The following is a 12,273-nucleotide window of genomic DNA, read 5'->3' on the forward strand; positions in this document are numbered from 1 at the left end:
CAGCCCTGGTGTTAAATCTCCTCACATCACCAAAATCAGGTTCATTCTCTCTGGCTAAAATATCTAAATATTGGTCTCCTTGCAACTGGGACTTAACTGATGCCAATGGGGTTGCGAAGATTTTAAGAAAGTTTTATACCCAAGGAACGCAATTTGGAACAAAGAAACACACAGGCTGGAGAAAGTCAAACAGTGCCTTAATGTAGCAAAGGTGTTTGACCTGCCGAGTTTCTCCAGCTTGTTCCCCCTCCCCACTGTACCTTGCATTTGGAACCATGCTGCTTCTGATCTATTTGCAATATAAGGGGTTGAGAAACGACAGATGCGAAAAGGAACCACCAAGTCGTCTTTAAATTCGATGGTTTTCACAACGCCTGTCAGTCCAAAGTAGCATTTTTTGCTCTAATCGTTGAAGGTCCCGGGGATCCATGTCCGGCGTTCAGGCTGGAAGGAAGATTAAATCCTCTTTCAAACGACAAATTAGAAAGGATTTATTCTGGGCGAGATTTGTAGTCACTAAGGATTAGGAACACCGGTCGAAACCAAACTGGGTTTAACCAGTCAAACTCCTAGGGAAAGAGTATTTTGGGGGAGAAACTCAGCAGGTCAAGGTACCTTGGAAAAAGGATGCTTCGAATAAAAAAAATACTTCCTTTAAACTGCTATTAAAAGTAGGGTCAGTCTCGATAAATTTATCTGTGATATTGGTTATTTAGGGGAAAGTGTTCTAAATTTATGTCTCAAGCAGCGAGAGAAACTAACTGTCTGAGGAAGATGATGATGGATTTGAATGCAGTCGAAAATATGGGATTAGTGGGGGGGGGGGGGGTAAAAGTGTCTAAACCTGTTGGACTTTAATAAAGCAGACCTTGAAATCCCAGACTGTGGAAAATTAAAGAATAATCAGTTCTGTAAACAGGCTTAGCTGGTGTTTAAAATCTAACCTCCCAGTCGTTAGACTGGGATCGCCGCAACTACATGTCCTTTAATATGTGACCTGACCATCAATTTCAGTATTAACATAAGAATTGATGGCACAACTCTATTTTTCTCTACTCCTCTCCCCACCCCCACCCCCCAAGAGAGGGCGTGTTCAACATTATTAGAGGAAAATGAGTAGATGGATAAAATTAGTGGGGTTGTCCGGACTTCAGGAACTGAGTTACAGGGAAAGGCTAAACAGGGTTAGGACTTTGATAGAGGAGGGGAGATTTGATAGAGGTATTTAAAATTATGAGTGGGCTAGACAGAGTAAATGCAAGTTGGCTTTTTCCACTGAGGTACAAACCAGAGGATATGGGTTAAGGGTAAAAGGGGAAAGGTTTAGGACCTTTTTCTTTCTTTCCACTCAGATACCACTTTAATCTCTATGCCATTGGTGCTCTGTGATTAGTAAGGGATTGCTCAAGATGGTATGTGGGTAGAAAGAAAAAGTTTGAAAACCACTGTTTTAATCGTACCCAATTATGTGCACGGTTTCAGAACAAAGGAAATGGGCCAATGACAATTTTTCTCAAGCAAAATATTTCAGTAACAATGGGGTTGAGAGCAGAGGTTCTCAACCTTCCCTTCCCACTCACATCCCACCTTAAGAAAAAGGTTGAGAACCACTGGTTTAGGGGGAAACCATGCAGAGAGAGTGGTGGGGAGGGGGGTGGTGTGTGGAACGAGCTGCCAGCTGAAGTGGTGAATGCAGGCTCAATTTTAGCATTTAAGGGGAATTTGGACAGGAGAGGTAGGGAGGGCTGTGGGCTGGGTGAAGGGTTAGTAGGATGAGGAAAAAAGATGGTCCAGCACGGGCTAGAGGGGCCGAAGTGGCCCATTTCTGTGCTGTAATCATTCCATGAAGAGTAGTGAAGAGAGATGGCACAGATTTAACTTCCCTTCTCTGGTGCCCGTGGATGCAGGTTGGCCAGGACTCGATATTTCAAGAATTGGCGGCAAGGGAAAGGAGTGTGAGTAGGCCTCCTAATCAGGAAGGCATCAGTAGGAGATAGAATTACAGATGAAAGTTTGAGATGAGAGTAAAACACAAAAATCTGCAGGCACAGTGATTGAAGTAAAACACTACGCTGGAGAAACTCAGCAGGGTGAAACAATGTCCTTTACACAGCAAAGATAAAGATACATCACTAACGTTTTCAGCACGAGCCCTTCAAGTTTATGATGAGAGTTTATTGTCATGCACATAAATTGAATGTACAGATACACAGGAGCAAGAAACAAGAGTAGAACGTCTGGCCATTTGCTCATGCTCCATTGTTTAATAAGATCACAGCTGATTGACTATTGACTTGCCATTTCCCGATGCAAAAATGTGTCTTCAATATATTGAATGGAGCAGAGAATTCTACAGAAACACACTATTCTCTTGGAAGGTTGGGTTGGGGGGGGGGGGTGGATAGGGAAATCAAATTCTCCTTGCAGCTGCAGCAGGGCGTGTGGCCAGAGGGTGATATAAATGTGGAGGATAGTGATGTGGAATTGGGTTGAGATAATGAACATCAGGGCAGAGAATGATAGAACGGAACATTTCAAAGTACTATTTGTGGGCATTTTCATATTTTTTGACCCAGTCACACTCATGGAATTATAAAACAATGACATTGCTCATTATTAAGTTTCGAAACATTTTTAAAAATATCATGATAGATCAATGGTTGATGGAAGGCAGCTAAATGATGTTAAACCAGAGAAAGATGCCTTTTTAAAAACAGACAACTCCCCAAGGGCAGGGAATAAAAGGAACGAGGGCTTGTGTCATATAGAGAAGGGTGATTTTTTTTTTAAACCTGAGTAAACAGTAAGATAACTACAGCTCGCAAAACAAGAGGAGGTTAAGGTTTCACAAGATCCTGAAGCCTTGACCATCGGTCTTCCCACCACTGTTGTTGACCAGCTGTGTGTTTCAACAGGATAATGATTCCCTTTCATTTCTGGAACCCACCTGAAAATACTCATCCTAGCTTGGTACCCAATCTACTTTACCTCTGTTCCTCAACCATGAGATAAGTTAAAAGAGTGTCGGCTTAAAAGGATTTGCTTCCCTGTCTTTAACAGAGGGATTATCTCTCCTTTTGAACATAGCAGCAGGCAGACACATTCCTCAAGAATTAATCTGCATGGATGGTAAAAATGCACACAATTTGGGTGCATAAAAGCATCCTTTTTAGCATTTACTGTTAAACATCATATGCCACTGGGAACCTGCAGCTTCAGCATGGAGTCTGGCAGACTCTTTTGGATGAAGTTCGAAATATTCTCTCTTCTCTGGCGAGAATTAGGATTACAGCCCTGTGCCAACAACAATGCCATTACTGAAATAAACAAGATCTTCTCTTAATATAACAGTGCCAGATTTCCCCCCCCCCCCCCCAGAAGGAGGGAAATATTAAAGTGAATGGAAACTGGTTCTAATGCGAGAGGGAAGGGGTTGTTGTACCTCTCCCTTCCCACACATCATCCCAGCCCACCTCTCCACCCTAGCACCCACCCATCGAGCCTGCTTTGCCAGTCAATGATATCATGGCTGATCGGATGATAGGCTCATCTCCATCTACCTGCCTTCTTCCCCTCCCCCCTCCATAATTCCTTTAAAAACATCTATCCAACCTCATCTTAAATATATTTACTGAGGTCACCTCCACCACTTTAAAGGGCAGTGAATTCCAGATTTACCACCCTCTGGGACAAGCAGTTCCTCCTCATCTTGGTTTTAAATCTGCTACCCTGAATCTTGAGGCTATGTCCTCTGGTTCTGGTCTCCCCCACGATTAGAAACCACTTGTTTGTCTCTTCTTATCTGTGCCTTTCATAATTTTAAGTTTCTATAAGATCCCCTCCCATTCTTCAAAATTCCAGCGAGTACAGTCCCAGATGATGCAATCTCTCCTCAAACTAAACCACCACCCTCATCTCAGGAATCAACCTGGTGAACCTCCTCTGCACCACCTCCAAAGCCAGTCCATCCTTCCTCAAGTACAGGGACCAGAATTGCAAGCAGTGCTCCAGGTGCGGCCTCACCAGTACCTTGTACAGTTGTAGCAAATTCAATCCCTCCAGCAACAAAGGCCAACATTCCATTTGCTGCCTTGATAGCCTGCTGCACCTGCAAACCAACCTTTTGTGATTCATGCACAAGCCCTCCCAAGTCCTTCTGCATGGCAGCACACTTTCCATTTTAATAATAATCTGATCTTCTATTTTTCCTTCCAAAGTGGATAATATTTGTGCAACTCTATGCCGTGACTATCCAAACATTGCATTTCTATATCCACCTCAGCAACCTTTAAAGATGCACAACTTCTTAGACAGTTAAGTGCCCTTAAATATTGCCAGAGGATTGTGAATCTGTGGAATTTGTTGCCACAGGCAGTTATGGAGGCCAAGTCATTGGCTCTATTCAAGGCAGAGATCGATAGGCTCTTGATTAGTTAAGGCATCAAAGATTAAGGGAAAAATGCCGGGCAGTGGGTCTGTGGGAAAATGGATCTGCTCTTGATTGAATGGCAAGATAGTCTCAATGGGCTGAATGGCCTATTTTCCTTTTGAATCTTAGAGCTTTTATGGAATGATTTCTTCATGCGTACAATATGGTTGGTGTAGCGGTTAGTGCAATACCTTTACAGCGCTAGTGGGGTTTGAATCCCGCGCTGTCTGGAAGGAGTTTGTACATTCTCCCCATCTGCATGGGGTTTCCCCACGGCCTCCGGTTTCCTACAACCATTCAAAACATACTGGGAGTTGTAGGTTAATTGGGTGGCAAGGGCTCATGGGCAGAAAGGGCCTGTTACCATTCTGAATGTCTAAATCTTTAAACATTTAATAGAATTGAGTACATTGGAAAACCACACTCTCCCACTTCCTTGTTCTTCCATCACACAGTGGTCAATTCCTCCTCCAGTTTTCCTTTTGAAAGTTACTGGTGAATCTGATGTCCCCTTTTTAGAGATAGTCTTTTAGATTGCAGCAACTGGCCGTTTGAAAGAAAATGTTATTTTTTTTAAAAATCAGTACGAGTATGTCCTCTGCTTCTTGACCTAGTTACTCAATTCTGCTGTCTCTGACTCTCAATATTTCCTTTAGGGTGCAGAAAAGATTCACAGGAAAGTTACTAGGACTTGAATTTCAGGAGAAATTCATGAGCACAAGACAACAAGATCAGAAATAGGCCACAAGTCTTCCCCACCATTCAATGATCCATTTTCCCACTCAGCTCCTCTCCCCATAACCTTTGATGCCCTGGCTATTCAAGATCCTATTAATCTCTGCCTTAAGTTCACCCAATCACCAGGCATCCACAACCACCTGTGGCAACAATTTCCCCAGATCTACCACCCTCTGGCTAAAGATATTCTCTGCATCTCTGTTCTAAGTGGACCCCTTCAATCATGAAGTTGTGCCCTCTTGTCCTAGACCAGTGATTCTCAACCTTTTTTCTTTCCACTCACATACCACTTTAAGTATTCCCTATGTCATAGGTGCTCTGTGATTAGTAAGGGATTGGTTAAGGTGGTATGTGGGTGGAAAGAAAAAGTTTGAAAACCACTGTGTTAATCATACCACAGACTTGTTATGTACATTGTTTCAGAACTACAAAGGAAGTGGGTTAATGGCAATTTTTCTCAAGTGAAATATTTCGAATACAATTGGGTCTAGAGCAGTGGTTCTCAACTTTTCCTTCCCATTCACATACCACCTTAAGCAATCCCTTACTAATCACCGAGCACCGATGGCATAGGGATTACATAAAGCTATATGCGAGTGGAAAGAAAAAGGTTGAGAACCATTGTCCTAGACTCTCCCACCTGGGGTACAATCCTTCTCAGGCCACACCTTTCAACATTTGAAAGGTTTCAAGAAGATCACCCTCATTCTCCTAAATTGCAAATGTTGGGGCTTTTCTCCCTGGAGCACAAGAGGCAGGGGGAGAGGGGTGGCTAATCAAGGTTTATAAAAGCATGAGGGCATAGACAAGGTAAGAATAAATGGTCATTTTTTTCCCTCAGAGTTGGGAAATCTAAAACTAGATTTAAGGCAAGAGGGAAAAGATTTAAAAGGGAGTTGATGGGGCTCCATTTTCACATAGAGTGGTGCATACATGGAATGAGTTTCAAGAGAAAGAGCAAGGTGCCCTGGTAATAGGCATAAGACATTTAGGCAGGTACATGAGTAGAAAAGGTCTCAACCAGTGGTTCTCAACTTTTTTCTTTCCACTCACCTACCACTTAAGTATTCCCTATGACATCGATGCTCTGTGATTAGTTAAGGATTGTTCAAGGTGGTAGGTGGGTGGAAAGAAAAAGTTTGAAAACCACTGGTCTGGGGCCAGGGGGTGGGGAGGGGAAGACCAGAACCAGGGGATGTAGCTTCAAGATTCAGGTAGTAGATTTAGGACAGAGATGAAAAGGAACCGCTTTCCTCCGCCAGAGGGTGGTGAATCTGTGGAATTCGCTGCCCATTGAAGCAGTGGAGGGGACCTCAGTAAAGCTATTTAAGCCAAGGTCAGATAAATTTTTACAAAGGGATATGGGGGGAAAAGGCAGGTAGGTGGAGATTGAGCCCATCATCAGATCAGCCATGATCTCATTGAATGGTGGAGCAGACTTGATGGGCCAGATCCCCTACTCCTATTACTTATATTCTTGTGTTATTTACGTGCTGTAAAACTCGGACATCAAATACGAACCAAAAAAAGCTTTCCTGAGGAAAGTGACTCAGGCTACAGTACAAACAGTTGCCTGCCCCATCAATACCATTAGCGGGCAGGCGGAATCATTTAGTTCACCCAAGGTCAATTTAAATGGAACAATTTTCATGAAAGTTTCATTGATTAGGACGTGCAGAAGAAGTAGACCGCTTGTTATAATGGAAATCGCATCCTGCATTCCCACAAAATATAGCTGCATTCTTAGCTTGCAAAATATAGAACTGGCTAAAAGATTTGGAAAAGTTTGCAGAATATGTTGCAACAGTAGTTTCTGTAGGAGAAAGACATTTTGGAAAGAATTCACCAGCCTGAGATCCTGGGCAGAATTTAACTCCGTCATCTGTTTCTAAATGGTCATTTTGTGACAATGTGCAAACAACAATTGTATTGATCAGATACTAAACCAGAATAATTAACATAAATGCTAAAAACTACAGAAGAATTGTTTGCACACTGTCTGTGGATGGAACACTGCACAACTCAAGGCTTATTCAACTACTGCCTCTGTGGTACTGACACCTGTTTGGAGATTTCCAGCTTTCTTTGGAAAGAATGCCAAGTCTTCACCTTCTGATGTCAAGGAGTGACCTTGCTATAATATCTCAGCTGAAGAATGTTGTGCAACCCTTCATTCTTCTAAATTCAAAGTTGAAAGGTTCCTTTTATTGCTTCACAATAATATATTCCAAATGTGAGATACACGATAAATTTCAGCCTTTTTGTTAGAAGGCAGTCACCATGAGCATTGCCCTGAACAAGCAGAAAAAGAGAAGCAAGGGATTCCCTTCAGAGACACCGAGTGCCCGTGGATTCACCTCCAGCACTCCCGCAGCCTCTGTGGCCACACAGACCACGGTTCGAGCCACTGGCAACCCAAGCTCCAGATTCAAACATCTGACACAGTCAGGAAGCCTCCAGTGCCAGTGGCCCTTTGGCAATGCTTTTTGCCCTCAGCAACCTAGCAGTGTATAAAAATTCCAATGTCTATCCAGCCTTTCTTTTCACATCCCAGGCCAGTCTGGTGAAACTTCGCTGCACTCCATCAGTAGCAAGAATCTCCATAGGAAACCAAAACTCAATACTCAAGGCCCTATATGATTGTAGTATGATCTCCATTATTCGATATTCAAAATCTCTCACTGGAATACATCCTCAGAGGGGACGAAAGCATGGATTCAACAGCTGAATGATCTGAGGGATTGATGTGGGTGACAGGCAGGATATAGGGTTAGGCCATAATCCCTTCCCCAGCTACTGATGAACCTAAACCACTCAAGCAGTAATATTGCAAATCATGATATCATTGAAACTCAATTAGATTATCACCCATCCAGCATAAAGCTCTAACAGATCCTTGCACCAGTTAGTCAGGAAAATGCTGGCCTTCCAAAATTCATAAACTGTTCAAAGAGAAAATGGGCTGATTAAAACCACCAAGATTTAAAAAAAAAGAAATTGTTAAATTGCTTTAAAAATTTAATTCCATTTCTATTTTACCCCTTTTCCTCAAAAAAAGGATTTTGAAATTAGTTCTATGGGAAAGTTGTAATAAACAATTATCTAATCCTTCACACAGAAGCCCCTTTTCCACTGGCACAGTGTCTCGGGAACTGACAGCCAATTTTCTGGTTAAGGGTCCAGTGGGAAAGCGAATCAATCAGCATGCCGGCATCAATTCACTCGACCCCTACTCGCATCCCTGATTAACCCAGAAAAGGACATTTCTGGTTGAAGGTTGACCCTCCTATTGCCTGGGATGACTTGTGGTCAGTGTGAAACCAGGTAGTGTCCTGGTTAAAAGTAGCCCAGTGGGAACAGCAAAAACAGCTTCTTTAACCAGGACACTGAACAGCCAATTAACTGGGATGCCAGTGGAAACAAGGGCTAGTGATGTGTCTTTATCTGCTCAAAACAAAGCCTGGCTCATGGCCAGTGAAAATGTGGACATTTGTTCATTTTTGGTTGTAACATCAGGACAGAATAATTCTTCTTTACAGCCTCAATTTTTTTGTATAAGAGCAACTTTCCACTTTATGATCACACCAAATTTTTTTTTTGTCTTCTTAAATTTTCCTCCTTTCTCTTCCAGGCTCAACAGGAGTGCCAATATGCTGTGGTGGATCGCTGTTGTTTTGTTAGGTGGGGCTGTGAAACAGCTAGACGCAATCTGCCAGGCAACTGAGAACCACAAAGCTTTCCCAAGCCCTGAACCAGAGCTGTACGACTGTCCATTATATTCGAAGAGTAAGTGTTTACAGATGTGCCTGTGGGCCTGGATTAACCATCAAGCAAAATAAGTGCTTCTTAGGGCAGTTTTTGCCAGTGCTGGATTTACCATGGTGCAGCTGAACTAGGGAGCCCCACAATAAATTTAAAAAAATCATACAGGTTATATTTAATATAGGGGGTAGGCAAGTTCTGGGCCTGATGTCCCACTCACCCAGAGAAAGTGTATCACCTCTTCTTTCTTGGTGTAGTGATCACTGCGTGGCCTCTCGTACATTTCGGTGTCCATAGCAACACCTTGATATCCTGTTTTCATTGATTTTACTATGTCGTGGTGTGACCGGTGGTATAACTGGATGGGTGGGCTGGGCTTATTAGCCTTGGTTGGCAGCCAGCCTAAGAGAAAGACAACTTTGATTTCAAACCCAGGCAGCAGGGGCTTGTTAGCCTTGTCAGGCCATCCATCTAGGAGAAGGACACTCCGACATAACACCTACGGCCTGAGGACTTGGCTGTCACCGTCCCAGCAGATAAACCCCGGGTGTAAAGGGTGGGGCCAGTACTGCACTCCACCCAAAATATTGGACTGGTACATGGATGAGAGGGGTCTGGAAGGATATATACTGGGAGCAGGTCAGTGGGACTAGGCAGAATAATATCTCAGCACAGACCCGAAGGACAAAAGCCTAATTGCCTGAGTATGCACGAGATGGTCTGATCTCAGAAGCTCAGTAGAGACAGGGCTGTCCAGTACTTCGAGGGGAAGACTGCCAGGGAACACCAGGTGCTGTAGGTTTCTAATGAGGTGCGCTGGACAAAGTGGCAACTCTCTGACTGCCTTACGGTAGCTAAAAGTTACATTTCATGCATTTACATTCTAAATGTAGTATTGCCTTTACATGGTTATCTGTGCTGTAATGTTCTGTGGTTCCTCCCATTGCAGGAGACAATATATCAGCTTAAATACATAATCCTTTCCTTTGCCACTATTCCATTAGGATCATGAAAGTTTCCCCAAAGAATAACTGATAATTCAATCTTGTTTTGGCTTGAGGAATCATGTTTGCTGTGTGATCTTGCACTAGAAAATAACCCACTGGTTTTGAAACAATTTAGGACGACCTACCAATACAAATCACTATTGCATTAATATAGGGATTCTGAATTCCTCAAGCATTTCCCATTAGACTCCAAAAGAATAGACTCAAACAACAACTCATACTTTGCACATTATTTATTACAGAATATTTATTATTACTGAACAGTACTTGCACCGTTTATAATGATCTCATATCCATTTCTTTCTTCAAGTTCAGCTTGTAGTCACCGATAATCAGAAATTCTGCCTGGCCCGCAGCAGAAAGAATCTCAGGGCTGTACATGATGTCATGGGTACACACCGACAATGAATTCGAACTGATGGCCAACAAACTGCTGTCAGCAGTGGAGCTGCTGCTCCAGTGCCCCCCCCCCCCCCCCAGTTCATTCCCTAGCCCCATGCTTTCGGTGTGGAGTTTGCACTTTCTTCCCTGTGACTGGTTCCTCACATGTCCCAAAGACACACAGGTCAGTAGGTTGATTGGCCACGGTAAATTATGGGTCTGTAGGTGAGTGGTGAATTTAAGGATGAGTTGGCAACACAGTCACAGATTGTTTAGATCAGATGTTCTCTCACAAAGGGAACAGAAAGAAGACTCTTTGGTGGCAGAGAGACTACCATAACCACCACTCACTATTCCCACATGCTATATTAAAACAGAACACAAAGCACAGCACAGGCCATTCAGCCCACAGATCTACACTAAACATGATATCTCAATCAAATTAAATACAATAAAATCCCTGTCATCTGGAATTCAAGCAAACAGCAATAGATAAATAACAGAAAATACATAGGTTAAAAAAAAATCTGCAATTTTAAAATTGGCACTCCTGGCAGTCAGTTGGCCAATCCACACAACAGTCTCAAGCAACTGGAAAATTCACTTATCCAGTATCTACAAATCCCCAAAGGTACCAGGTTGCACTGTATCTGCTGCTTACACCTGATAGACTGATTAATATGAAGGGGATGGAGAGATGTCTATCTAGAAGCCTCTTCAATGCTACCATTGTGTCTGCTTTCACCACTACAGGCAGCTAATTTGAGGCACCCACCACTCTCTGCGCACATCTCCCTCAAACTTCCTTCCCTCCCTCCCTCTCACCTCGAGCATGACAGACTAAAGGCAATTTTGTGTAATATTACAGTATTACATGACAATAACTGGTATTGGTGTTATCTACTGTGTGATGGTAAAGATTCCAACTGCCGACCCTATCAAAGCCTCTCGTGATTTTGGGTCACTGCTCAGCCTCCTAGATTTAGCATTTAATTCAGATCATGTTCCATTGTAGCAGCTCACTGTGGATGTAAACTCTGGCCCAGTGGTTCTCAACCCTTTTCTTTCCACTCACATACCATTAAGTAATCCCTATGCCACAAGTGCTCTGTGATTAGTAAGGGATTGCTTAAAGTGGTATGTGAGCAGGAAGAAAGAGGTTTGAAAGCCACTGTTTTAATCGTACCTCATGGACTCATTATGTGCACGATTTCAGAACTCCAAAGGAAATGGGCCAATGACAATTTTTCTCAAGCAAAATATTTCAGTGACAATTGGGTCTGGAGCAGTGATACTCAGCCTTCCCTTTCCACCCACATACCACCTTAAGCAATCCCTTACTAATCACAGAGCACTGATGGCATCAAGATTACTTAAAGTGGGATGGGAGTGGAAAGAGCAAGGTTGAGAATCACTGCTGTAGCCCCTTGCGAGTGCACCCAGGAATTAACAGCCAATCTGCCTTTTAAAATGTCTAGTGTGAAAGGAAAATGTTATCACTGGTGTCAGAGGATATCAGCTCACACTGGGAATTGATGACCTCATCCCCTAGTACAATCCCCAGCATCTTCAGACACCGGTGTTGCAATCAGGCAAGTGTAGAGCGGGCAATTGGATTGTGGGATTGAAATGACCCAAGTTTTTGTACAAGTCCAGGAACGAGAAGGAAGATTAAAAAGGTGTAAACTTTGCCATGGGAAAGTCACAGTAGTAGAGGTAATAAATAGCAATAGTGGACAACTTTTAAACAGTGTGGGAAAGCTGATAGCACACAATTTATAAAGACAATGGGAAAAAGCTACAGTATTACCAACTTACCCACGGTTTATAAATTGTCCACTATTGCTATTTATTGCTAGCACTTTTCCACAGTCCCTTATAAATACCATCACAACATGAGCTGAAGGGCTCATACCTGTGCATAAGCCTTAATTATTTTATAATGAGGTATGATTA

The 12,273-nt window shown here is 42.9% G+C and overlaps 1 protein-coding gene across 1 annotated transcript in view; it reads left to right on the forward strand.

Annotated features, from left to right (window-relative positions):
- The window catches only part of LOC138758432 (riboflavin-binding protein-like), a 45,023-nt gene that overhangs the window by 294 nt on the left and 32,456 nt on the right, over window positions 1–12,273 (forward strand). Inside the window, exon 2 of the mRNA XM_069927341.1 lies at window positions 8,799–8,953. Coding sequence (XP_069783442.1) covers window positions 8,818–8,953 — 136 coding nt within the window. The 5' untranslated portion in view covers window positions 8,799–8,817. The remainder of the gene's footprint in view (window positions 1–8,798; window positions 8,954–12,273) is intronic.

This window comes from Narcine bancroftii, chromosome 3, assembly GCF_036971445.1.
Source record: "Narcine bancroftii isolate sNarBan1 chromosome 3, sNarBan1.hap1, whole genome shotgun sequence".
NCBI classification, from domain to species: Eukaryota; Metazoa; Chordata; class Chondrichthyes; order Torpediniformes; family Narcinidae; genus Narcine; species Narcine bancroftii.